General features: G+C 56.7%; 1 protein-coding gene across 1 annotated transcript; it reads left to right on the forward strand.

The window, feature by feature from the left end:
• The first annotated feature begins 219 nt into the window (after nucleotides 1-219).
• RIPK4 (receptor interacting serine/threonine kinase 4) lies at nucleotides 220-25,932 on the forward strand. The gene is made up of 8 exons (XM_028126515.2): nucleotides 220-401; nucleotides 9,932-10,223; nucleotides 15,108-15,256; nucleotides 16,841-16,890; nucleotides 19,150-19,308; nucleotides 20,033-20,136; nucleotides 21,430-21,691; nucleotides 23,449-25,932. The coding sequence occupies exons 1-8, from the start codon at nucleotides 220-222 to the stop codon at nucleotides 24,606-24,608; spliced, it is 2,358 nt and encodes a 785-aa protein (XP_027982316.1). The 3' UTR covers nucleotides 24,609-25,932.
• Nucleotides 25,933-27,843: the final 1,911 nt, after the last annotated feature.

Here is a 27,843-nt window from a genome sequence, read left to right on the forward strand (position 1 = left end):
CCCACTCAGGCCAGCGGCCGCGCGCGCCCGGCTCTTCTCCCGCTTGGCGCGCCCGGCGGAGGACGCAGTGACCCTACACGTCCCTCGGTGGGTCTGCGGGGCCCCGGCGCCCGGGGGGAGGCGGGGCCGGCGGGCGGCGGAAGTGACGTCAGCGGGCGGGGCGCACACCTGGGCACCTGGGCGGCCGCGGCGGCGCGGGGTGGCGGCGAGACGCGCGCGATGGAGGGCGAGAGCGGGAGCCCGTGGGCCCTGGGTCTGCTGCGCACCTTCGACGCGGGCGAGTTCGCGGGCTGGGAGAAGGTCGGCTCGGGCGGCTTCGGGCAGGTGTACAAGGTGCGCCATGTCCACTGGAAGACGTGGCTCGCCATCAAGTGCTCGCCCAGCCTGCACGTCGACGACAGGTCAGCCGCCCGGGCGGGGGCGCTGGGGCGGGCGACGCGGCCGGGACCCAGGTGCCTGGATTCCGGGGGTTCTCCTCTCCACCTGCGTCGCCTCCGGAGCACTCGGAGGGAAAACCAAGCGCCCGGAGAGGCTGTGAGCTCCCGGCGGTGTCCGCGCCGCTTGCCGGGCCCGAGGGACGCGGAGGCCAGGGTGGCGAGCTACCACCGGTCTCATTGCGCACGCCGGGTCCCCGGCTGCGGCTCCTCCAGGGGACTTCGAGGGGCCGCGTTTGGTGGAAACGTTGCGAGGCGCCCAGTGGTGTTACCTGGCTTCGCGTGAAGCCTCGGATTTTCTGGGCTTTGGGCCCGCGCCCCTCGGAGGCGCGTCCGGCCCGCCGGGGACCCGCCTGGGCGCTGCGGTCTGCGCCCGGCTTAGAAAAATTGCCGTGTGGGGATCTGGGCTTTGTGAGTTAGTTAGACTCCGTTCGACTTACTTAGTAATTTACGTTGGAGCACAAATTGGTGTAAGACGGTAATTATTTCGGTCGGAAGTATTGGTTTAGCTTGGCCAGGCTTCGGCTTCCTCGGCGCTATGGGGCTCGGGCTTGGCCCTGGGGTCCGGCGGGCGGCCCAGGGGGTCGTGTTCCGCCCAGCGCCTCCTCGCCACACACTCTAGTTTTAGCTGACTTTATTTCGACACACAGCCTCTGGGGAGGGGTCTTTACATTGACCTGCTTTGTGGTCAAGCCAGAGCGCCCTCCCTCCTGCACCGCCACCCCCCCCCCCCCACTCAGCTCCAGTCCAAAAGCCAACACAGAACCTGCCTGTCCCGGCCTAACAGGGGTGCTCAAGTTAATGACGATTGGAAAGGACGCAAAGCCACCCCAGTTAAACTCAGTCGCTGGATTGTGATCGGCGCATCATTTTGGGGGTGGAGGTGGGAGAGGGGGGCGTCGAGGAGCAGCTCTTTTTTTTTTTGATTCCACCTTTTACATTTGCGTTTGAGGAGTTTATAGGTAAGCTTCGGTTGAGCACATTTAAATGATCATTTGGTGAAAGTTTGCATTCTACATGGAAGTTGTGTTGTATTCTGTGTGGAGATCTCCCTTACAGAGTCAGTCCCGGACACACAGACTAAAGAAAGCATCTCCTTTTAAACCCCACATAGCCTCTGCTGTCTCAAACACCTGGTTTTTAATCCTTGGCTTAACGGAGTGTTGGTGCCTCCAAACCGGTGGGATGGTGGCGATGCCCTTCTCAGGGGTGTCTGAGTCCCCAGGCCTAGGATGGAAGGGTTGCTGTGCTTCTGCGGCATGCAGTAGCAAAGCGGCCCCGTGTGCTTGCAGCCTCGTATTTTCATCCCGGACTGAGAGATGACACAGTACGGCTCTTGGAGGCTCCTTGCCGTAAGCCTCAAACCCAGCGTTTCGTGGAAAGCTCAGTAGAGTGGGGACAAGTGTCATAAAAATAGCACCAACAAAGGTGAGGTGCTGTGCAAGCCCCCCCCCCCCCCACCAAGCTGCTGCAGATCCTGGGAACTTCTCTGGCCGGAAGGGGCGCTGTGGTTATTTTGATAAAATCCAAACCGCTTTGAATACCAGCTAGTGGTTAGATCCCGAAAGGCAAGACCCTGGCCCTAGCGGCCTCTTTGGGCTCTTGGGGACGTGTGTGGGATGGAGTCTTCTGGTCAAAGTGAACTTTATTCATCAGCAACGTTTTTCACACCACTTTCTTGTGTTGGAAGAGCAAACAAAGTAGGCAAGCTCGTCCCTGGGCTGTCGCATCGGCCTGCATCCGCAGACTCTGTGATTTCCAGCCACCAGGCCCTTGTTTCTTGGGTGGCCCAGATAGAGGTAGGGTTTCTCCACTCGGAGGCGGATCACTGAGGATATTGCATAGCCTGGGTGAAAAGTGTTTTGTCCTTTAACTGGAAGCCTTTCCTGCCCTGCCCAAACCAGGCAGGTGGTGGCATGTCCTGGGCGGCCAGGCCGAGGTCAGCATCGCCCAACAGGAAGAGATTCACCTCTTGCACTTTGCGGGCCCGGTAGGGCAGGCTGGAGTTCTGCATTTGCAGCAGTGGCTGATTGCTCTGCTCTTGGTGATGCCAGCTCCCGTCGGTTAATGACTGATGTATTCAGCTCGAGGTTCTGGTAGGAATGTGTTGGCACCTCTGGTTGCACTGCAGGCCTGCAGAGTTCCGTCTAGACCTCGAAATGGTGGTTTTGCTACCTGTCCTGCCAAATTTTGGCAGGTCGACCTCGGTGCTCTTTTGACGAGCTGCCTCCCGTCCCCACCCCGCTATTTGCAAGATGTTCCCTGAAGTGGGGAATAGGATTTTCGTGGGGTTCTGGGAGCAGCCCCCACCCCTGCCGCGGCCCTGGCCCCAGCCTTTATGCCCCCTCTTTGGCCAGATCCCCAGGACCCGCCCCAGGCCCCTCGGAGCGGCAGGCCGCCTCAGGCCTGTGAGCATGTGCAGGGGAGCTCAGGGACTGCACCCTCGAGGGTCCCCGGGGGCAGGGGCCAGGGAAGCACCTGCCAAAGGAGCGTCCAAGGGGATCTTCAGGGATTTCACACGTGGTACCCTATCCATCTGTGTTTCCCACTCCCTATGGGCATGTCTGGTGGCTTTGGGGAGACATGTGACCTCCCTGGCGAACCCTGATGAGAGGGTCATGAGGGCCAGGGTGGAGTCTAGGGATGGGCATGTTACCATTTCGGCAAGCACAGTGACCCCAAAGGCCCCATTCCTCCAGCCCCCGCCCCTCCCTTGGGCTAAGACAAAGCCCTGAATAACAGAGCGCCTGGCCCCGTCAGCTACGCCATCGGCACTGGCTAGTCCGGACGAGCCCGAGCAAACCCCAGGTTTGCAGCTACAGAGCTGACAATCTGACAAGCCCGTTTCTTGTCAGTTTTAAAAATAGCAGTGTGGGAACCCTCAGAGGCTCCCTGGGAGCATTCTTGGGTGGGTGCGAGGTGAGAAGGCCTAGCCCAGAGGCACCAGCTAACCCATGATTAAACCACCCATTTTCCCAGCTGCCTTTCCCAAAGCTGGTTCCCGGGTCCCCCCTCTCAGGAGCTCTTTGTTCCCGGCCCCCTTTCACCACACCCGACCCCTTCTCTCCTCCTGCAGTGTACTGCTCCTCACCACCGCCATTTCATCCCATTCTTTCCGCTTTTCCACGGCAAATGCCTCCTGAGAGGGAAGCCTTGGTGTCCCTCACCATCGGCCTGTCTTTGGAATTTCTGACTGAGCGCGAGGCGAGCCCGTGGCTTCTTAGAAAGTATCTTTAAGAGATGGTCTGTCTAATGATATTTCTGCTATTTTCATACCCTGCCACGATGCTCTCCCTGGGAGGGAGAGAATACCCTTTGGCCAGCCCTAAGTGAGCAACAAATTGAATTAACGTAAGTGCTATTGAAAAAGAATATTGGACAAATTGAACCCCACCTTGGTCCTGTTAATGCTCAGAGATATTCCATCTGGGACCAAGAGAGGAGGTCCTGGGGTGGGGGGGGAGGTGCTTTGTCCATTCCTCCTGGGAAACAGAATTTAAAAAGCCTTCCCCAAATGCTGAAGAAAAGGAGCCCCTTTTGAAACAATCCCAGGAGAGAAATGTGACGCCCGTCCTGCCGAATTGTGCCTGATTTTAGATACTCTGTCCGCGCATCACAGTTTTTAGGGTGCTTTAACTAAGACTGATGTCAGTGGATTCGGGTGGCCTCAAGCCTGACTCCTAACAGCGAAGAAAGGGATTTGATGGTGCAGACCGCGACCCGTGAGCCGTGGCGTACGTAGGTGGAGGCTGGAGTTCCCTGCACTGGGGGCCTCCAGGAGCTCTGGATCTGTAGTTTCTTCTCTGTTGTCTACCTAAACCAGAAACACAGCTTGGAGGGAAAGTATATTTACACTAAATAATTGCTGTTGACAACAAAACAATTGGTTGTTTCTTTCTGTGCGAGGAGCACTCTCAAGTCCTGTCTGGTGGCTCCCTGAGAGGGCTCATTCCAAGCTCATTGAATTGCAGATGCCGCCCAGGTTGTCCGCCTGGGCTGGGGGGTAGCTCCCCTAAGCCCATGGCTCCTGCTGGGGCGTAGGTGGGGGGTGGGGTCCCTGGAGCAATTAAAGAAAAGCTGAGAGGTTGGGGTCATTTGGATTTGGGCTGGGTGCTTACTAGATAATGAACAGGTCGCAAAATTTTCGTGCCAGCCCTTCTGAACCAAACCAACGCTAGCGCTTAGGGGGCCCTGGTCAACCCCACTCCCCAGACCTGTGTGAGGCGTCTCCTCTCTGTGGCTTGAACCACAGAGGTTTGAACCTCCCTGAGGAGGTTTGTCCTGCAACCCCCTTCCTTCTTCCCAGGGAGGTGTGGTGATGGGTAGGGTCCTCTCTGCTTGAAGGCATTCTGATGGAGTCGTCCGAAGACCATTTTCCAGGCTAGCTGGTTTTCCTGGATGAAACGTCCTTACATGTGTGGTCAGTTGCGCAAAGCCTGCCTGGCATTCTTCCGGAGAGGGCATGGGGCTCTTAGAACACTCAAGCTGTGATCGGCATTTGGGAGCAGACCAGCACTGGGGGCCCTTTCTGAGTTTTTGAACTAAGGTACATGGGGTGGGGTCTCTGTTGGGTAGAAAGGGCCTGGGGATGGCGGGGGGCGGGGGGGGGGGAGCCGCGCACCTGCTGAACTCAGCTGGTGGGGAAGCAGGGGTGAGTGATGTGCTGCCAGCTGGCTGTTAAGTCACTAATGAGCTCAACAATCAGAAGTCACCCTGGTTTTTTAGGTATTACGCCCTTTGGGCAAATGGAAGAAAACACTTTATTTGCAGAGCAGCTCAGAGCTTCCAGTTAATGAGAAATTCCACCTTGATGTAATTGACTTTGTTCTCAGAATCCCTACTGGTTATCACTCAGGCTTGGGTGGAGGGCTCATCTCTGGTGTCTCACTCGGGAAGATGACCCTCCCTCGTCACTGTCCAGCCGGTAACACCCGAGCCATCAGCTCCCCCAACCTGTGGGCCAGGAGGGGAGCCTCGCACCACTTTCCTGCTGCAGGTGGGTCTCTGTACATCCCCGGGGCAGGGTGGTGGTGGTGGTGGTGGTGGAGGGCAGGACACAGGCCCATGCTACAGGGTTGCGGTGCCCCATAGACACACACCGGGAGGGGAGGGCGGCAAGCCAGCCACTCTAAAAGAAAATAAAAGGAATAGGAACAGACAAGTTCTAACACTGATTCTTAACCAGCTAGGAAACAGAAGTGGCTGCTGGTTATTACGTCCACTTGGCAGCTTGGGGTGGGTGCTGTTAGAAGTGGTAGTTAGTGGAAGTAGTGAGTGTTAGGAGGGGTAGTTGTCCTGGTTTAGTGTAGATAACTAGGGCCCAGGGGTATCATTTCTCTCTCTTTCAATGACCAGCGATTTCACGGTGCTTGATGCTGGCACCCAGCCGCTCCCTCACTTAGATGCCTGCAGAGCCAGGGCACGGGGCTAGGGTCCGCCTCTGTGTGGGCGGGGCTGGCTGACTTGCTGGCCCCCCCCCCCCCACGCGCCAGAACCTGTGACTTCAGAGTTTCCACTGGAGGGAGGGAGCGGCTCTGCAGCCCCGCGCAGGGACCCCCCACAGGCAGCATTGCACTTTTGTGGGCATTTGGCTTTCCACTAATTGGCCATTTAACCAGAGCGCTAAGAAAGCAAGCCATGCTAAACTCAGTTTTGTTTTATAGTAATGGCATCTTCATTCCTGATACGTGTTTCGCTGGTTCCTAAGGCCACTGGAATTCTTTGCTCCTTGAGTGTGTTCAAAACCAAATTCTCCACCTTCTCTAGGGTGCTCCCCCTAGCATAGATGAGGAGCCACCCACTGACTCCCAGGAGAGATCCAGGGCATCCTTGCTAACTCTCTTCTCCATACCCATCAATCATCCAGTCTCATTGATTCTCCTTCAAAACAGGCCCCGTGTCTGCCCCGTTCTCTCTCTCTCAGGCAGAGCTTGGGTGCTACTGTCTTTGACGAACAGGGTAACCCAGGGTGCCTCCTTGCCAGCCGGCACTCCTCCCTGGGAAATGTTTTCTAGGTGTATGGGATGCCTGGCAGCACGTGGTGTCAGAGAGGAGGTCAGCCAGAAATGGGCTCATTTGGTTGGTATAGTGTTGGGCTCTCCCTCAGGCTAGCACATGAGAGCAGGTGCAGCTGTGGGGAGGGTGGGCAGGAGCAGGTGCATCCAGGCTCTGGAAGAGCCCCTGCGGCGGGTTCTGGGCTGCTTGTGCCAGAGCCTGCATTTTGGGGGAGTCTCTGAGGCCACCCCAGCCTGCTGCATGCATGGCAATGTGCAGATGCTGGACCTGCTCGGTCCCCAACTGCAGTAGGGTGTGTCTGGCGTGTGGTTCTGGACCTTTCCTTTAGGGGTTTATTAGAAAGCATGTTCCCCAGCACACACCTGGGACCCACTCTCCAGGAAAAACAGATTAACTTTTTTTTTATTGGATAAATGTGACACTGTGTAAATTTAAGGTGAATCCTGTGTAACGTTGATACCTTTCTATAATGCAATATGGCTGCCCTTGGAACAACATTTGTCGTATTACATACTTACTGTGTGGAATAAACTATGTTTATTCAACTGTATGTGGCTATTTTCACACTCGTGACAAGTTTGTACCCTTAAACGCCGTCAGTCTTATGCCCCCACCCTCTTTCCCCTGGTCACCCCCATTTTATTCTTTTTTAGATTCCACCTATAAGTGATGATACAGTACTTTCTCCATCTGGCTTACTTCACTGAACGTAAGGTGCTCGAGGTCCATCTCTGTTGTTGCAAATGCCAGGATATCCTTCTTTCTCATGGCTGAGTAATTGTCCATTGTGTGTGAACCACACCTTTTTTTGATGGGCCTTTGGGTTGTTTCCATATGTTGGCTCTTGTGAATAATGCTGTGATAAACGTGGGCGTGCAGATCTCTGTGGAAGTCTTGTTTTCATCGCCTTTGGGCATCTTCCCAGACGCAGAAGCACTGCACTGTGTGACAGTTCTACCTGAACTGTTTTGAGGCACATTCATTTTGTTTTCCACAGTGGTTGAATCCATTTACATTCCCACCAAGAGTGTTTAAGGACCTCCCTTTCCTCCACATCCTCACCAGCACCTGTTTCACTTGTGTTCTTGATGCTACTGGTTCTGGCTGGTGGGAGGTGATAGCTCATTGTGGTTTTAAGTTGCATTTCCCTGATGGTTAGCGATATTCAGTATCTTTTCATGGGCCTGTTGGTCATTATGATGTCCTCTTTGGGCAAACGTCTGTTTCGTTCCTCTGCCCATTTTTAAATCAGATTTTTGTCTTTAATTAAGTTGTGTTTATTTGTTACCTATTTCAGATATTAATCTCTTATCCATATATGTGGTTTGCAAAATTTTTCTCCCATTGTGTTTGTGTTTTGGTATCACGTCCAAAAGATCATTGCCAGGACGGATATTAATGAGCTTCTTCCAATGTTTTCTCCTAATTGTATTGTGGCAGATCTTATTTTTAGGATTTTGATCCATGTTGAGTTAATTTTTGTGAGTGGTGTGAAATAGGGGTACAACATCATCATTCTGCATGTGTTTTTCCAGTTTTCTGAGCACCCTGTGTCAAGATTATCTTGTCCTTATTGGGTGTTCGTGGCTCCCTTATTAAATATTAGTTGACCATAGAAACAGAGTAAAGTTAAAATAAGTGCTGGGAGTACTTACGTGGCCAATTCCAGACTATAGTGGTTTATTTTAAATCTGGCCGAGATGGACTTAGCTTGGTCTGTCCTGGGGGTTCCCAGACTTGGCACTGTTCTCATTAGGGCTGGATAATTCTTTGCCTTGGGAGCTCTCTTATGCATTGTGGGATATCGAGCAGCATCTCTGGCCTCTACCCACTGGATACCAGCGGCAGCCCTGAGCGGTGACGCCCACAGCGGCCCAGACCTTGCTCAGTCCCTGGGGGCAAAGCTGCCCGTACGTGAGCGTCGCTGATCGACACTCAGGGATCCTCTCCCCAAGGCACCCGTGTACAGCTTCTTGGCAGATGCTCACGTGAGACCCCCGACCGCAGCGGTTGGATGTGTGGGCCGAGGGCCTGAGATCCTCCTGCAGCACCCGGTGCCCATGTGGGAGCAGGGCCTGGGCGTCTTCATCTCAGCCAGCTTTCTGGATGCGTTCGACCTTGTCCCGTTCTGACAACCACTGATCTAGATGGCACATGATCAAGCCCCGTCGTCCTGTGATTCAGCCCTTTTTCCTGCATGCACTCTGGGACTTTTGCCCCATAACACTAACACAGACCAGGATACAGGGACTCCAGCCTGTGAGGCCCCGGCCGCACCAGACTGGGGGTCCCCAGACCTTAGACTGGGGGCTGGCACACTCTGTGGAGGGCTCGGGAGCAAACGTTTGGAGTTTTGCAGCCCATCGACTCCGTGCCACATCCGCTGGTCTCCGCCTCGAGCGGGAAAACAGGCACAGCCATGTGGCGTGAATGGGCGGGACTGTCTTCCCATCAGAACTGAGGGCAGGCTGTGCACAGTGCTTGGGGGTCTCTGAAAAGGTTGGACATAGAACTGCCCCATGACCCAGCCATCCTGTCCAAAGGGTTGAAAACGGGGACGCGAACAGGTATTTGTACACCAGCGTGTCCAGACGTACAGCTTCATTCGTCTGATGACTGGGTACATAAAGTGTGACGTGGTCCTACAATGGAATATTACTCAGCCGCGAGAAGGAATGAGGTTTGGACACACGCTATAACACGGCTGAACCATGAACACATCATGCTGAGATGCTGAGTGAGAGAAGGCGAGACACCGTGTACTGCGCTTCTGTGAGATGCGTAGACAAGTTCGTACAGGCAGGAGGTAGCCCGGGGCGAGCGGGGCCGGGAGGCCGGGCCTCCTGCTGAATGGACCCAGAGCTCTTGTTGGGCCGATGAACAAGGTGTGGGCGTAGAGCGTGGGATGGTTGCACAGCCCTGTGAGTGTACGTGATGCCTTCGAATTGTACACTTACGCATGGTTAAAATAAAAACCCTGTTACGTATATTTTACTGCAACTAAAACAACGGTTTTAGAAAAAGGTGGCTTCCCGGGCTGACATGCATGCCACTGACATAAGTGTGGGGCTGGATTCAGGGACACCTGGGCCAGATGGAGTGTTGGCTTCACAAAGGAGGTGACTAGGGGTCTTCGGACGATGCTTTGTCTCACGGGAACTTCCCTTCCTTCGTCCCAGGAGAAGGGATTGCCAGCATCAGCCGCCTCACTCGGTGACCCCAGCGTGCAGTGGCTCAGTGCTCTCCTGGGTTTTCAGATGAAATTAGCATTTCCTCTTCTTCATGCACAATCACCCACAGAGCACAGAAGCGTCTGGATAGCCATAGGACCGTTGACCTTGGGAGGCCCCGAATGGGATCATGCAACGTGTGTGTGGGTCATTTTCTCCACCTGTGGAGCTGGTGGCCTCTGCGCCGTGGTGCTATGTGTCAGTGCCTGGGCGAGGACCACGCACATCTCACGTCTTCCAAAACTTTTTCAGGGAGCGAGGGGAGCTTCTGGAAGAAGCCAAGAAGATGGAGATGGCCAAGTTCCGCTACATCCTGCCTGTGTACGGCATATGCCAGGAGCCCGTGGGCCTGGTCATGGAGTACATGGAGACGGGCTCGCTGGAGAAGCTGCTGGCCTCCGAGCCACTGCCGTGGGATCTGCGCTTCCGCATCATCCACGAGACGGCCGTGGGCATGAACTTCCTGCACTGCATGGCCCCGCCTCTCCTCCACTTGGACCTCAAGCCCGCAAACATCTTGCTGGACGCCCACTACCACGTCAAGGTAGGACTCGCCCGGCACCGTGTGCGGGGCCCAGGCAGCCGGGGTGGTACAGGGTGGAGACGGCATGGTGCTTGGGGGAAGGCACTCGAAGCAAAGGCCTCCGTCAGTGTAAGGACTCCAGCAACTCCCAGTCTTGTCGTGGTCATCCTAAGCCCCACAGAATGCGTGGCTGGGAAATGGACCCTTACGCACCCACTAGATCCTGGAGCAGGAGTCTAAATTCTGTGCACTCTGGAAAAAAGAGCTTACGGGATTGCAGGTTCGGGTCTTACTGGATGTCTCTTGAAATCCGGTTAGGAGTCAGACCGTGGGTGGACTGTCTCCGTGGGACCGCGGGCTCTGTGGTGACGGCTGCATCCCCTTCGGTGGTCTCAGGGATGGTGGTGGTGGGAGATGCGAGTGCTCCAAAATGGAGGCTCCACGGAAAGAGGCTCCGTAGGGGGCTCATTCTGTCCACATCACGTGAGGTCTCTGAGGTCTGGTTTTGTTCTTGTTTTGGGATAGGGTTTATAAACCACAGAAAAGCATGAGGGATAATAGAGCTAAAAATCAGGTACCAGCCACCTGGAATCACAGTTAATAAGGTTGTCGGGTTCGTATTTCTTTGAATATGCCTCTCCTCTGGAGTGCCTTTGTGTCCCGGGTCCTGTGGTAGACAGCAGGGCGGGACACATGTCATGGGTTTTCTCCCTGTGGTGACACACGCCTGCTTGGGAGGCCCGGGGCCGTGTGCTGGCCTATGGGATGCACTTGCCGCCGCGCTTTCCCTGCACCTGGTCCGAGAGTGAATGAGAAGGATCCCAGAGCAGTGGCCTGAATCCCTTCCTCTTCCCTGTGGGAACCGTTCAGGGAAGGGACTCACCTGTTCAGACGCTCAGCTCTTCCTGGCTGGTCACACGGCACTTGGAGGGTCCCGACTCCTTTGCTGGCCCGAGGGCCAGGAGGGACCGGAGTTCAGTCTGGCCCTGCCCCTGGGCTCTGTCTGGAAGGCGGGGTGGGGCCAGGTGGCATGCACCTGCCGGCAGCTCCCCGGGCCCCAACTTTGGCGCAGGCCTGGCCAACCTGAGGCCGACGGGGAGACCACTTTCCACTGCGAACTTTCCCTTGAGTGGATGTCGCCCAGAAATCAGATTGTAGCGGGCAGATGGAAATGCTCTCCTGCTAACAAATGGTCTGGTGTGAACGGGTGCCACGGGGGTTCCCAGGCTTTGCTGGAGCCCTTTTTCCCTCTGGCTGGCGTGCTGGCTTCCCGTGTGGACCTTCTGCCCCCACTGACATTACAGGGTTATTTCAAGGAGTGTGCGGTCCTCTGGGCACCCAGCGAGGCATGCAGCTTTTGAGCTCGGGCTTGAATACACACAAGACTAAGGAGCGGTGGCAGACCGTGTGGTGTGCCAGAGGTCCCGCCCCCGACAAGGTGCCCTGGGTGGTGGCCTGCTTCCTGCTAAGCTGCGGCTCAGGGGGTTACACCAGAGGCCAGGGCTGCCCAGCTGTCGGTCATCCGTCTGTGGTGACAGGGTTCTATGCCGTGTGGGCGATGCGCACAGACCCAGCGTGCGGCACAGGGGTGTCACATGAGGGTGGAATGGGTATGGGGCCGCAGGTGCCCCACAGGCTACCTGCGGGGTGGGGGGAGGAGTTATTCACAGAACTCCAGCTGGGGGTCCAGGTGCCATGGGGCGGGGGTGCTGGGTCTTCAGAGAGGATCAGGCTTTGCTGCTGGCGGGAGGTGGGGGCACAGGCAGAAAGGTCATGGAAAATTCTAGGCTCCTTAGTGGGAGGGAAAGCAGGAGGCTAAGTTAGATTAGGGGAGCGGGTGCTGACAGCTCAGTGCCTGGCCCGCAGATGTGCTTACTGAGGGCGGTGCTGTTGGTGCCACTGGTGTTGGTGGCCAGATGGTCATTTTTTGTTCCCCGGGGATGCTGACCTTCGTCCAGGGAGCGTCTCCAGTGCCGGGTCCACAGTAGGCACCTGATACTTGCTGTTCCCTGCGCGACGCGCTGGGGGCTTGCTTTCCTGGTAGGTCATCCTGCTTTGGCTCTGAGCTTCCTCCATTTGAACACTTTTTTCTCCCTCTCCTCGTGTGCACGCTGGCTTGGCAGCCTGGCGCTGATGGCTGTTTTAGTAAACGGGTGAAGTTTCTGGAAGAGCCCAGTGCCAGTGGGTCCCAAGGAGCCTGGGGCGACAAGTGGGGCAGAAGCCAGGCGGGAGCAGGTGGAAGCCAGGGCCCCATCTCCGCTGGTGGGAAGCGCAGTGACCCTGGAGCTTCCCCAGCACCCTGAAAGGCCTCCGGGGAGGGGGGCCTGCTCTTCTGTGACCACCGCTCAGCCCCCAACACACAGATGACATGTTTCCAGCACACATTTCCTGACTCTGAGAAATACGGCGCGGAGGGCAGTGTTCGAGCTGCCACGTTGCCTGGAAGCTCCGTATTGATCAATCGGCCCCCGGATTTCGGGGCAGTTTGCAGTCTGCGATTATCTGGAGCGGTAAGACTTGAATCCGGAATCTTGAAATGAGATCATAAGTTGTCAGCCTCCGCCGTCCCCTTTGGGCCCCTCAAGACTGCCTTTCTGAACCCAGTAAGGATGATTGGAGCTCAAGCAACCACCTACTTTGCAAAGGGCATTAAAGAGACTTAATATTAAATTAATACTTGATGTTAGTATTAACTAAATGAAATACCAAGGGAGCAAGCCCATTTCAAGTTGAAAACGAAATAGCTTAGTTTATTGTTGTATTTTTTTTTTTTTTAAATAGGCTCCACACCCAACGTAGGGCTTGAACTCATGACCGAGATCAAGAGTCACATGCTGCACCCACTCAGCCAGCCAGGCGCCCCCTGAAATGGTTTAGTTTAAAATAAAATCTCAGGCTCCTTCAGGTCCAGTTTGCCCAGACCAGACCACATCCAGAGGGACCCTGAGGGTCCTGTTCTCCTGTGGTCCGACAGGCCTTTCTCTCTAAGCCAGCACAGCCCTGACCAGGCCCTTCCTTGGTCTCGTCCAGCTGGGCCCGGAAGGTGAAGGGCCCATGTCCTGGGGGCACCCGTGAGCACTGAGCAGTACTGAGGCGGACGCTGAATGTGAGTGTGTTAGCGAATTATGGGGCGTTTGCTGTATACACGATAGACGCTGGGTTGGCCTGGGCCCCAGTGTGAGGATCAGGGCAGACAGTCAGGCCCTGGGCAGAACAGGCGGGAAAGGGCCAGAGGAGAAACCCGGTGGGGAGGGGATGGGGCACTGAGGGTCAGCGGCCACCAGAGAATTCGGATTTCTGATTTGCATTTTGATGCCATAGCTTTTACATGGAATTTATGCTTATTTTGTTACACCAAGGGCGTTTTGAGATGGCTGGCTGTACCTGCAAACAATTTGAAAAGGCCTTGAGCCGGGTGGGGGGCACGGGGGTGAGGCCCCTGTACCCCAGTCGGTCTCCACTTATGAACTTAAAACGTTGAAGCGGCTGAGAGTTTGAACTGAAACATTGGCACTTGTCCACTTGGAGAGGCGCCATGCCTGGCTCTGTCGGCCCTGAGCCGCTTTGTGGATCTGCCGGGCAAGGCGGTGGGCGGGGAGTTTCTTGAAGGCCCACACGGCCGGCAGCGAGCAGCCAGGGGCCCAGGAGCGGCCAGGCTAGCCCTCCTGGCGTGGTCCCAGGCCAGCCTGACCGGCCTGGCTGCACATGGAGAGCCGGGCCCTGTCCTGCCCCCGTTCTGTCCCATCCACTCCCCACAGGTGTGGTCAGGGAGCCCTCGCAGGACTGGGTGACCGGGCCTAAATTCTCCCTGTGTTCAGCGGTGCTGACGCCAGGCTGTGGGCTCCCCTCGAGGGCACGGCGAGCCCAGAAGTCAGGCCCGACTCAGCCCCATTCCCTATCCCCCCGTCCGTGTGTTTCAGGAGGGGCCTTGGAGTTCATTAGAAGGCTTCACAATAATTCATAAGCCTTGGAAGAGACTCTGAAGGGGCAGTTTTCCATGTGGGGCCCGAGTCCCTTTGTGCCAGTGAGTGTGACCTAAGCCCACACACAGCGCTTCGGGTGGCGTCCAAGGGTCCTGATTTACACAAGAGGGGGGAGCTGTGGGGAGATGGTGACGCCCCCCTCACTGTGGGGTCCCCCGAGCTTCCTGAGCTTTCCAGACACCTTGGTCCAAAGGAGAGGAGGAGACGGAGGTGTGGGGGGGCCTGCATAGCTGGGGTCTGGGGCTCCTTCAGGTGGGTGGGCCCCACACAAGGAGGAGAAAGTGCGCCACACCTTTTATGTGGATGCCTTGTGTTTGGGTGAAGGAGCCGGCAGGTGTCCGTTGATGACACGCCGTTCCAGGTGGAGGCATGCCCCCTCGAGGTTGCGTGGTGTGTGTTTTGTTTGCTTTAAGGGGCATCTGAAGGCATATTTCCCTTTAAAGAGCGTGCTGCCACCTGCCCGCCTCCCCAGCGGGGGCCGCGGCATAACCGGTGGCCTTAGCAGTGAGCCTCACTTGTCACGTGTCATCTGAAAACCTGAAAACTCGAAGGATGGCTTTTCTCCTTTAGGCCGATTCGGGCTGTCCCCAGTGGCAGGCGTTAAGATTGTAATCTTCTTGAGTTCTGTCTCCCAGTGAATTCCTTCCTTAAAGCGTAATCTTTCCCCTGCCCGTCAAGCTCCCCCCCGGCCAGGACTCGGTTCTTCCGAAGCCGGCTCTGCCTTCCTGTCTTCCCCAGAGGAGCACAAGGCTGGCCCTCCAGTGCGGGTTCCTGAACGCACCTGCCCGGCAGCGCTGGGACGGAGCCATGCCACACTGCAGAGGGGCGGGGTTGATAAAGCCCCCAGACGGCAGCCTTCAGTGCCTCCCCCGGTGCAGCCCCAGTGAAGCTTGCTGAGCCCTGTCTCATTGCTGTGTTGCAGATTTCCGATTTTGGGCTGGCCAAGTGCAACGGGCTGTCCCACTCCCATGACCTCAGCATGGACGGCCTGTTCGGCACCATCGCCTACCTCCCTCCAGAGCGCATCCGGGAGAAGAGCCGGCTCTTCGACACCAAGCATGATGTGTACAGGTGTGTGACAGGTGTGCGTGTGGGCCCAGCCGGGGCTCTGCACCTTGATTCTTCATGCCCCGAGTGCCGGCTTTCCTAGGGGCGGCTCGGTGTGGTGAGATACGAGGTTCAGTCCAAATGAAAGGGTTCGGGGTTTTTAGCTGGTAGGTCCAGGCTGTGCCAGGTGTGCGAGACCACCGTCCGCTGTGAAGTGCTGCCGGCCGGGTTAGGGGAACACTCATGGTTGGTGCCAGTTAGAGACAGTTATGTAACCAGACCGGTGGCTCCCGCACTGTGAAAGCTCCGGGGTTTTCATAAAGTGGGGTTTTTATAGCTTGTCTGCTGCTCTCAGTGCTCTGCGTGTCTCCATGTGTGTGGATTTGGACGCCTAAGCCGGGCCCCTCTGGCCCAGCAGCTTATGCTCCTAATGTCACTTAACCTTTGACAGAGGAGCGCAGACTTGCCGGGGCTGTCCACAAACTAGCGTCCGTGGGATTTAGGTACTCGAGAATAATCCCCACGTCATTGGAGGCATCCTTTTCCCAATTGCAAAGGTCTTACTCACCCAGACCTGTTGAAGGAGAAGAGAGGGAGGAAGGGAGGGTGCACCTAAACCCCTCATTGTCGCGCTTGGCTTACGCGTGGTGACTATGACCCTGAGCCCCAGAGCATGAAGCTTCGCCTTTGTGACATCGCCCGCGCCCGGAGTGCTGGCAGACCGGTTTGACAGTCACCCTTGTGTGTGCGCTGTGCTGGGCTCTGAGCTGTCCGTCCGCTGTCCGTGGCACCGGCGGGGCGGCGGGCGGGGGGGGGGGGGGGGGCGGGGCGCTAGTCCCAGCTTGTGGAGTTTGGGGAGAATAAGGTTCTGTGTTTGTTTTGGAGTTGAGAGTTTCAACTTTTGAACTTGCAGCCTTCAGTTACTTTTCCATGGAGAATTTTTGGCATCTCTATCAATAGCCACTCTCAGCTCAGTGCCGGGTGCTGGTGCAGTGTCTGGGCTCCTGGTTTTGTTTTGTTTTTTAAAAATGTATTAGACTGCTTTTTTGGGGGGGTACATTCAGAGTAATTTTATACACTATATGTATGGAGAGAGAGAGAGAGAGAGAGAGAAAGTGTATATATAATTTCTCCCAACCAAGAAAGGGCCCCCGGAAGGTCAGCCGGCCCGGCTCTCGCGCTCTCTGCCCAGCCTTGTGTGACATCTCAGTGAGCAAGCTCCTCGCACCGCCCAGAGCTGGCGTCAGCGTCTTGCGCCCTGTGGCTGCCGGAAGATGGGGGGAATGAAGCAGACACAGGCCCTTCTCCCCATGAGCCGACGGTCCAGCTGCCGAGCGGCATTCCTTTCCTTTTTGCCCCCCCGCCCCTGTGCTGTTTGAGCCGGCACGAGGCCACGTGGCAGGGTTGTGTCTGTTGGGTGGTATCTGAGCTACCACCCTGCTCCGTGGGAAGAGCGCCTGTTTACCAAGCCCATGAAAAACATCTTGGTGTCCTCTCTCTCTCCCACTCCCTCACTTTTGAAGACTCTGGAGTGGTTTCCTTCCAGCTTGTTGCTGTGTGGGTGAGCTTCTGGCTCACAGATACTGACCTGGCCGATTTTCCTTCCAGCTTTGCCATTGTGATCTGGGGTGTGCTCACACAGAAGAAACCGTTTGCAGGTGAGTGGCCTTGTCTTTGGGGGCAGTGCATCCGTCTGTCCTGGGGCAGTGGAGGGTGTGCCGTGTGTGGTCCTGTCTGTGTTTAAGCTGTGCTTGCAGTCCGCCTTCCTGCAGGGATAGGGGGCTTGCTCTGGGCCGTGAAGCCGGCGGGACCATCCTGGGGGGAGGGGGGGCGTGGGGTTGCTGCTCCGTCCCGCCCAGCACGTCTTCACAAAGCCCCACGGCCCACACGGCAGGCCTCTCTGTACGGAGACAAGCAGTCTTGCAGCATAATTCACGGACAAGAAAAGGCTGCTGTCTGAAGGGGTCTGTTCAGTGCATTTCTTTTTTTAGATGCCAGGTGATTCTTTTGTGTGTCTGTGTGATGTAATATACGTGACATAAAACTTAACCTTTTATCCATTCGAAGTGTCTAATTCGGGGCATCAAGTGCATTTGCTGGTGTATAGCCGCCCCCACTGCCTAGTCCCAGAACATTCCCACCACCCCCGAAAGGAAACCCCCGGCCCATGCAGCAGCCCCTTCCCGTCCGCCCGCCTCCCCGCCCCCCCCCCCGCCGCCGCCCCCCAGCCCCTGACGACTGCCTAGCTGCTTTCTGTCTCTCTGGATTTGCCAGCTGTGGATATTTCCAGCTGAGTCTTTTTTTTTTTAATTTAAATATGGTAAAATACATATAAAATGTACCATCTTATCCGCCTTTAAGTGTGTGGTTTAGTGGTATGAGGCACATTCACCCTGCTGGGCAACCAGTCTCCAGGATGGCTGGGTGGATTTGGCACCGATGTGTCCCCAGCGGCCCCCTTCGAGGGCTGCGACGTCTCGTCCCCCTTCAGGCCACCGCTGTCCCGATGCCTGTCCTCAAAGTGCTAATACCTTGACGTGTTATAAAAACCGAGGACTTTTTACCCTCATCGTTTTCCTCTGTGGGCATACGTGGGTCACTCACGCTGTTTTACAGTTTGACCAGAAAGATCTGAAAATTCAGAGCAGAGTCCATGTGTGTGTGCCTATTGTCTGCCTCCCTGACTCCTCCTCCTCTGTGGAGGCCGTGGTCTGAGATTGACCCACCAACACGACACCCAAGGCCAGGCGCATGACACGAACGTCAAGAGCCAAGGCCTGAGTGTTTTATTGCTTGGGACATAGGGGAGTTCAAGGTACGGGAGCAAAAGGTGTTTCTTGAACCTTTTCCATCTGTTTGGCAACAGAAAGTCTTCCAGGTGTTTACTTTACTTTCATTTTACTCAGAGGGCCTGCTAGGCTTTGGAAGTGTGTGTTATGGAAATAACGTGTAGCTGCCTAAGACAGCTATTGCACAAGATTTAACGGGAAGGCAGCATGGAGCGGCAGAGTAGGATCCTGGCAGGTGGCCGCGGGGCCTTGGGGCCAGCTGTCCACACCTGCTGACATGGGTCTGCTGCCACGGCAGAGCTCCCATGCTGTGGGCGTGCTGGGAACTGCAGGGTGGGTGGGGGGCACTGGGAACAGGAAGCTTGGGGTCCAACCTGATGGACATTGTGCAGAGAAAAAATTCTGGCTCACTGAAGGTCACCTTGGGCCCCTTGGTCTGTGACCAAGGTTATGATGATAGTAATGAGTCCATCATGCTCATGAAGGTCGCAGAGGGGGACAGGTGGGGCCCCACATTATGAACTGCAGGGGAAAAGGCCCCCGTTTACGCACCCCAGACCTGAGCACGCTTTGAGGAGGCCAGGCGTCCTAGCCAGCGTCGCTGTGGCCAGCTCCCTGCACAGCGCCGCCCCCCCGCCCGCCCCCCGCCACCCGCCACCCACCCCACCCCCCCGGGGCCTGCGCCTTGGTGTAGAAATCAGAGTTTGGGAAGGGTTCTGTATCATCACAGGGAGATTTGGGTTCACTTGGAGGCTGGACCACCTGACTTCATGATTTATAAGTGTGGCCTCCCTTTGGCACACACGGGCCACTTTGGAACATGTCTCATCAGTTTTCTTCTTTGAACCCTGCTTTCCTTGGAGTTGGATGCCCAGAAAGATCTGCCCTGTGATACAGCACCCTGGTTCCATTTGGTACATCATAGGGAGTTTCTAACACCTGAAAAAGGGAACACAGATGTGCCCTGGAAGATCAAGGATTAGAGAGTGCTCTGTGCTTTGCCAAGGAAATGGAGTGGTCTCCCAGGTGACATTGTGGGGATGGTGTCGGTGACACACTCCCCTCCTCCTGGTGAAACGGCCTCCGGCCCCGTGGAGCTGCTCTGACTTGCGTGCTTCTCCCTTGCAGATGAGAAGAACATCCTGCACATCATGGTGAAAGTGGTCAAGGGCCACCGCCCAGAGCTGCCGCCCGTGTGCAGAGCCCGGCCGCGAGCCTGCGGGACCCTCCTGCGCCTCATGCAGCGGTGCTGGCACGGGGACCCACGCGAAAGGCCCACCTTCCAGGGTGAGTGCCCGAGGGCTCCCTGGAAGCTGCCGCTTGACTGCTGTGCTGGTGACGCGGGAGAGAGTAGATGGGCCGGAGTGGGAGGGAGAGCAGACCCAGGTGCACGGCCAGGCTGCCCGCTGGCCTGGGGCCCTCCAGCGCCTGGGGCTGGGGCGGGGCGGCTGACACGCGGGGGACAGTCGCAGCTTGCTGCCCAGAGCGGCCCGTGCTTGGCGCTGCGAGTTCAGATACGGCGGTGCGTCTTTAGGGGACTGACGCGCCCACTCCCCTGAGGCTTTCTTTGCATTTCTCTTGGGGCCTTGTGCCCCTGGAATGGGTGTATCCTCGCGGTAGGAAAGCGATTCTGATGAAGTTAGGATTGGTCGTTACATTGAAAACACACTGGGGAGACTATAGGGGCCTCACCTGCCAGGAGCCGGCCACCCCACCATTGTGGGCATACGTGCTGGCGGCTCCCCAGGGAGGGCTTCTTTGGGAAACTGGAACGCCCTGGGCCCTCCTTGGAGTCTGGCAGACCCTGCTAGTGGTGGCTAACAGGAGGCCCCGGAGTGGCTCGTGAGGTCCGCTGGGCCAGCGGCCTGGGAAGCCACGGTGCTGGCCAGCCCCCTGGGGTGCGGCGCCCCAGCTGCTGCCTCTTGGGTCCCTGCCGAGGTCGCATGTTTACGTAGCGAATGTGGAGGTCATCGTCCGAGTGACGTGCCCTGTTTTGTTGTCTCCCCAAAAGAAATTACTTGTGAAACCGAGGACCTGTGTGAGAAGCCCGGCGGTGATGTGAAGGAGACGGCGCAGGATCTGGACACAAAGCAGCCCCTGGAGCCCAAGAGCCCGGTAACGGCCACCTTCTTGGCCGTCATTTCTCGGGGGCCACTCTCCTTTCTGCAGGCTCCCCTGCTAGCCCAGACCGGCTGCTCGGGGCATCTGGCACGTGGAGCCCTGTCCCAGGCCAGGTGGCCTCGTGCTCGGGAGCCAGCCCCGGGGTCCCAAATGCAGGAGCAGGAGGGCAGGTCGCATGGCCGGCCTGGCGACCCTGGGTGCCCTTCCCGCCCAACTGCATCCTGTCCCCACCCCCGGTCTGTGGTTCAGAATGGACAGTGTGGGCCCACACTTGACTTTGGAGGGCCAGTGGTCGGATGCTCTTTGAGCCAGGGGAGCCGATGGCCCTCGTGGGCCCCGTCGGGGGACGGGGTCTGGGCTCTGCTGGTCTGGCTATCTCTGCTCCCCTGACTTGGAAATCTGGCCACTTTGTAACTGCCACTCATAAATGGTTTGCTCTAGGAGAGCCACATAGTTCCATGAGGTACGATGACTAACCCCAAAGGCTAGGGCTCAGTAGGCCCCGGGGGTGGCGAGGCCGCGGCAGACTCGTAACGGGAAGCCTGACTTGTTATCTGATATTGGGTGATGTATCCCCGGCCGTCCGTGCAAGGCCGGAAAGTAAGTAAGCGTTCAAGGCGTGCCCACTGTCTGAACATAAAGGGGCATGTGTGTGAGGTTGGGGAGCAAAGGTGCCTGGGGGAGGCGACCTGGCCACTGATAAGGAAGAGAAAGGCACCCAGCTCGAGGGTGTGACTCTGCACTGAGCCGCCAGGTCAGAGCAGATCTGCAGTTCCCAAGGAGACGGAGGGCTGGGGACAAGTGGGCTTGAATTGGGGCGAGTCGGCAGCCACCCTCGGGCTTAATCCCTCACCAGAAATCTGCCTTTCTGGAAGCCCGGGAGGGACACCCTCGAAAAGGCCCTGTTGGCGCATGTGGATTGGATTGGCCCTGTTGCTGTAGCTGGGCCCGCCCCTTGCACCCGCCCCCATGCCCAGCCCCTGTCCCGTGTCCTGCCTTACCAGTGCTGGCCTGCCAGGGTGGACACGGCCCAGTGCTCAGGCTTCACAAGCTCCCAGCGCCGTCGTGTCCCGCCCAGCTTGACGGGCTTCCCGTGTCTGTCCAGGCCATCTTTGCTCACAGTGTGTCTGCGCCTGGTGGACTTTGGGCTCCCTGCTGCCGTGCATGTCGCGATGGGCAGAGCACCCCGTGTGGCTGCCCGGGGATCCAGTGCCCCCTCGCCCTCCGCCTGCGCGGCCTGTGTCCTGGGTGGGGCTCATCCACACCACCCCCCCTCTTGGTTTGCAGAAGCCCGTGTGCACGCCTCTCAAGCGAGCATCCGCGCCGACCTTCGACAGCGACTACAGCCTCTCTGAGCTCCTGTCCCAGCTGGACTCCGGCACCTCTCAGACCCTCGACGGCCCGGAGGAGCTCAGCCGCAGCTGCTCTGAATCCAGGCTGCCGTCGACCAGCAGCGGCAAGAGGCTCTCGGGGGTGTCTTCTGTCGACTCTGCCTTCTCCTCCAGAGGATCACTGTCCTTGTCATTTGAGCGGGAGCCTTCAACGGGTGGTAAGCGAGGACCCCATATCCTGGGAAGTGACAACGCTTAATGATGGGGCTAGGGGCAGGCAGTGTGTGTAGGAGTCCGTGTGCAGCTAACAGGACCGGGCACCCGGCTTCTGGACCCATTTCTGGATCATTTCTGTATCCGGGAACTAATTGGTCTGGCGTGTCAGCGCGTAGCTAGCTCACTGAGCACACGTCCAGAGAGACGTGCTGGCTGAGTGGCTCTGTGGGGTGTCACTTCAGAGTAAGGGGAACGGGCCATGCCCCCGTGGCTGTGCAGGAGGTCTTAACCTGTGCCAACTCCAGGTGTAGGGTCTGACCTCAGGTTTGCAAAACCTGGGTTCTGTCAAGTGATTCCAGCAGGTTGAATCGAACCCCACGCTCTCGAGACCTCTCTCTTGTAGAGGCCAGCCCTGTACCCCCTTTTTCTGAAACCCCTTTACTTTCTTATTTGTGAGCTCCCCATTTATTTTAGCCATGTTTTATAATGGGTGAGTTGTCCCTAGAGGTTTTAACATATTGGTCCTGTCATCTACCATCTGTTGGGATGGGGTCCTTCTCAGGTAATCTTATATTTTTATGTTAATTTTGATGGGTTTTCCTTCAGAAGGGGGTTTTCCCTGCCCCTGGCCCAAATGCTGGTCCCTGGGCACAGGGGCTGGTGCTTACTGCAGCTCCCTTCCAGTCCTCCCTCCTTCCCTCCGCCCCCACCCTGGGAGGGTAAGATGTGGTCCTGTCCTGCCCCTAAGGGTGCTGCGGCCCCACAAGGCAAATAGGGATGTTCACGCTCAGGGCAGTGGTGGTATAGGGGTGGCCGAGTGCCCGAGGGCCGTGGGAAGAGGGCGGACCCCAGCAGGAGGGGAAGTTTGTTTTTCCCGGTGGATCAGGGAATTCGTCCTGGAAGGGAGGGCTTTTCCTGCATGCTGTGAGCCTCCTGGGATTTTTAGAGTGGAATATTTGGGGCAAAAGAGGGCATTCTGGGTTGAGGAAATGTCTTACAAAGACAGCTCGCTGGGCAAGGCCCAGCTGGACAGCTTGACTGGGTGATGAGACTGAACAGGAAAGAGATTCCCCATCTCTGGGGGAGAAGTACGTCGTAGAACTCTCTCTGGGTCTGACACTCTCAGAGGATCAGTTCCTGGCTCCGCTCCAAAGCCTGTGTGAACACACTCATCCAGACTGGGCGGGCTGGGCGGGCTGTATTTTCTTGAATTCCATCCTGTACCCCCCACCCCCAAGCCAGTCCCCTGGAGGGAGTTTCACGGAGGGAGGGGTTCTTTCTCCACGCGGACGGGAACCCGGACACTGTAGTAGGACTAACCTTTCCATCCTGAGTAACGGTCCTTCTGAAACGGGAGAATTCAGTCCTTTGAGGATTGTTTTAGGAAACCTTCATGGTGTCTCCAGGACAAGAGGCCGCATTTGGAGTGTGGGGCGGGGAGCGGCCGGTGGCCTGTGCGTCTCTTTCCCGTTTCTCTTCTTGATGAAGGACCGTCAGCAGTCACGGCCGATTCTGAGCACACACGGCTGAGGTTTTCATCCTGATCTGATGACGACCCTACAGGACAGTAGGATGACTTTCCCTTTGTCTGAGGTCTCCCCGCTACATCTGAAACCTAATAACACGGCACAGATGGCTCTTGAGTGATTTCAGGCACATGGCGACCCGGAGGCCGCAGGGGAGGCGTGGGCCACATCGGGGCTCCAGCCAGGCCCTGGGAGCGGCCAGGGGTCTGAGCCTCACATCCCTCTCCCCACAGATCTCGGCACGACAGACATCCAGAAGAAGAAGCTCATGGATGCCATCATGAACGGCGACACCAGCAGACTGATGAAGATCCTGCAGCCCCAGGACGTCGACCTGGTGCTGGACGGGGGCGCCAGCCTGCTGCACCTGGCCGTCGAGGCCGGGCAGGAGGAGTGTGTCAAGTGGCTTCTCCTCAACAACGCCAACCCCAACCTGACCAACAGGAAGGGCTCCACGCCCCTCCACGTGGCCGTGGAGAAGAGGGTACGGGGTGTCGTGGAGCTCTTGCTGGCTCGGAAGATCAGCGTCAACGCCACGGACGAGGACCAGTGGACGGCCCTGCACTTCGCGGCCCAGAACGGGGACGAGTGCAGCACTCGGCTGCTGTTGGAGAAGAACGCCTCCATCCACGAGGTGGACTGCGAGGGCCGCACGCCCATGCACGTGGCCTGCCAGCACGGCCAGGAGAGCATCGTGCGCATCCTGCTGCGCCGAGGCGTCGACGTGAGTCTGCAGGGGAAGGATGCCTGGGTGCCGCTGCACTACGCCGCCTGGCAGGGGCATCTGCCCATCGTCAAGCTGCTGGCCAAGCAGCCCGGGGTGAGCGTGAACGCGCAGACGCTGGACGGGAGGACGCCGCTGCACCTGGCCGCCCAGCGAGGGCACTACCGCGTGGCCCGCATCCTCATCGACCTGCGCTCCGACGTCAACGTCTGCAACCTGCTGTCGCAGACGCCCCTGCACGTCGCTGCAGAGACGGGCCACACGAGCACCGCCAGGTTGCTCCTGCATCGGGGCGCCAGCAAGGAGGCGGTCACGGCGGAGGGCTGCACCGCCCTGCACCTGGCCTCCCGGAACGGGCACCTGGCCACCGTCAAGCTGCTTGTGGAGGAGAAGGCGGACGTGCTGGCCCGGGGGCCCCGCAGCCAGACGGCGCTGCACCTGGCCGCCGCTGGCGGGCACTCGGAGGTCGTGGAGGAGTTGGTCAGTGCCGATGTGCTCAACCTGTCTGACGAGCAGGGGCTCAGCGCGCTGCACCTGGCCGCCCAGGGCAGGCATGCCAAGACGGTGGAGACGCTGCTGAAACACGGGGCGCTGGTCAACCTGCAGAGCCTCAAGTTCCAGGGTGGCCACGGCCCCGCTGCCACACTCCTCCGGCGAAGCAAGACCTAGCCTGCTGGCGCCGGAGACCGGGGCCCCCGTGGGCTTCCTGTCCCATTGCTGTGTTCCACTGTGGGGACAGAACGATGCCATGCCGGTCGGCGCCGCTCGTCTTGTCTGTGGCCTGGCGGGACATTGACCGAGCGGGCCGGCGACAGGCAAGTGGCTGCCGACTCCGGGTTCACGTGGGGCGTCTGCTCGGGCGTGTCACCCTCTGAAGGCAGTTGGTTAGAACGCGCTCGTTCGACCCATTCACCGATCGGCACGCCCGCCGTCAGACGGACGATGGGTCGGAATCATTTCGTTGGGCTCCTTGCTCCTCGCGTGGGCCCCCGGGTGCCCGAGCTGTGACTAGGAGTGAGTGCATGCTGTCCTGAGCCGAGCCGTCTGTGATGGCCTGCAGCGCAGCAGTCTGGGGAAGCAGGTGCAGGAGGAGCTGTGTCTTTTATCTTCCCACCCAGCGGCAGGCAAAAGAGCCTGTTTCAGAAAGTTTTAGTGAAATTCTTGTTTTGTAGAATATCTTTAATAGACGAACATGCTATTAACTGTTGCTTTAAACTTGTTGAAAACGTTCACGTCCTTGGGTTGTCTGGTCCGTGAAGAATTGAGTGTAAAGTAATAAGGTCGGTTTTTAAAAGCAAGCCAACAGTCATCCGACCTGCTCTTTTACGTCCAAATTTGGCAGTCCTCGTGGGTGGCCGCCCACGTACCCTGACGGTGCAATTTGCTCTTGTGCATTGCTGGTCGCCTGAAGTGTTCTTTGAGCTCTAGAGCGCCATTTTGGTTTCGGACTGCCATCAGTGTTATCAGCCTGATGGGCCACCTTGCTTGGTGGTTTTCTTCCAGCTCTGAAGTTGGTGAGGTGGTGGTTTGGGCGGAGTGCTACCGTCTTGGGGCCTCGCGGGTTGTCCGAGCCGCAGACGAACGCCTACACCGCGTGGGAGCCTTGGCTTTTAGGGCGTAACTCCCAGGGGCGGCTCCAGGACACAGCGGCGCACTCTTGGATATGAAAGACTGGTTTCTAGCCCCGTTCCTTCCTTGGCTCCTGTGTCCCGCCTGGCAGCCCCTGAATGCTGTTCTTTGAGTAGGTTCGCTGCGGGACGCGGCCGTGTGCTCAGACGTGCCCCGTGGCCTGGTGTACAATACAGAGATTGATGTTAATGTACCGTGTATGTTAATATGAATCTGTGCACAGGATACTTCTTTTCTATGACAGGAAATATCCACTCTGCCTAGAACTGGCTATGTTTTAATACGCCTCGCTCTTTCACAACGTTGCGCTACGGTTGTATATAGGATGTGTGGAAGACAAATCGTTCTGTCTGATGTCAATAAAATGCACTCTTCTCCTTTTTTGGTGTCGTCGAGACTACTTCTTCTAAAAGAGCGTGAATAATCTGATTTCTGAAAACCAGAGATTTGAGGCAGTCATGTGGTTGGAGATGCCCTTCTAGAAGGTACTACGCTGTGTGCACTGAATTAACCTGTGATGGGAAGGGACAAAGGAAGGGGGAGGGTGGCCCCAGGCTTCCTGCCTCCTTAGCTAGGCCCTTCCCCATGTGTGAACCAGCGAAGACATGCTCTAACCTTAGTAGAGGAAGCTCCTCACACCAGTGTTTTGATGTCTTTTTAAGTGTTTACAGTTCTTATTTTTATTTGTTAAACTTATATTTTGAAATAGTTTCAAGTTACAGGAAAGTTATAACACGTAGAACTCTGGTGTATCTGTTACCTAGAGTCCCCTGTTCATTTACATTTACCTCATTAGCCTGATCATTCTCTTTTCTTTCTCATCCACCTGTTCACCTTCCCATGCACCTATTTCTCCATCTACCCACCCACCCACGCACCCACCGATGCATCCACCCACCCATCCATTCACCTGCCCATTCACCCATCCATCCATCCATCCATCCACCCACCAGTGCATCCCCCATCCATCCATCCATCCATCCGTTGACTCGCCCCTCCATCCATCTGTTCACCTGTCCATTTACCCATCCATCCATCCATTGACTTGCCCCTCCATCCATCCATCCATCCATCCATCCATCCATCCACCCATCCACCCACCAGTGCATCCCCCATCCATCCATCCACCCACCAGTGCATCCCCCATCCATCCATCCATCCATCCGTCGACTTGCCCCTCCATCCATCTGTTCACCTGTCCATTTACCCATCCATCCATCCATTGACTTGCCCCTCCATCCATCCATCCATCCATCCATCCATCCACCCACCAGTGCATCCCCCATCCATCCATCCACCCACCAGTGCATCCCCCATCCATCCATCCACCCACCAGTGCATCCCCCATCCATCCATCCATCCATCCGTCGACTTGCCCCTCCATCCATCTGTTCACCTGTCCATTTACCCATCCATCCATCCATTGACTTGCCCCTCCATCCATCCATCCATCCATCCATCCATCCACCCACCAGTGCATCCCCCATCCATCCATCCACCCACCAGTGCATCCCCCATCCATCCATCCATCCATCCGTCGACTTGCCCCTCCATCCATCTGTTCACCTGTCCATTTACCCATCCATCCATCCATTGACTTGCCCCTCCATCCATCCATCCATCCACCCATCCAACCATCCTATACATGTCCTTCCATCCACCTGAGTAGGTTGCAGAGAGTGTGCCCCGTCATCCCTAAATACTTCAATATGTATTTCCTAAAAATAAGGACTTTCTACTACATATCCACAGTGTACCCATCAAAATCAGGAAATTAACATTGATACAATACTATCATCTAATCCACAAATCCCTTTCAAGTTTGGTTGACTGTCTCAAAAATATTCTTTATAGAAAAAACAACCAATGGGAGCAACCAGCGAATCTTTCTTCCCCCCTTTCTGGTTCAGGACCCCCCCATACTTTGTTGTCCCGACTCCCGAGTCTTTAGTCCTCTGTTCCTCAGTCTTACCTTTTACAACTTTGCCTTTTGGGGAGCAGTACAGTCAATTATTTTGTAGAATGTCCTCAATATAGGTTTGTCTTAATTCTCATGATTGCTTTTCTTATGTATTTTTGGCACAAATAACCACCGATGTGATACAGGGTATAAAGCATAGCTTTCCCTTCTCCCTTTTTAATGTATCAGTATGCGGTCACGGGTTCCCATTTAATCAGTGGGCTCTACCCCATTATTGTCATTTACTTTCACGTTCCAATCATCCCCAATTTGGCCAATTCCAGTGCCTTCATGCTGGCTCTCCTGTCCCTTTGC

Source organism: Eumetopias jubatus, unplaced genomic scaffold (genome assembly GCF_037043125.1).
Source record: "Eumetopias jubatus isolate StellerSeaLion01/CBP00866 unplaced genomic scaffold, mEumJub1_p1.0 scaffold_1, whole genome shotgun sequence".
NCBI classification, from domain to species: domain Eukaryota; kingdom Metazoa; phylum Chordata; class Mammalia; order Carnivora; family Otariidae; genus Eumetopias; species Eumetopias jubatus.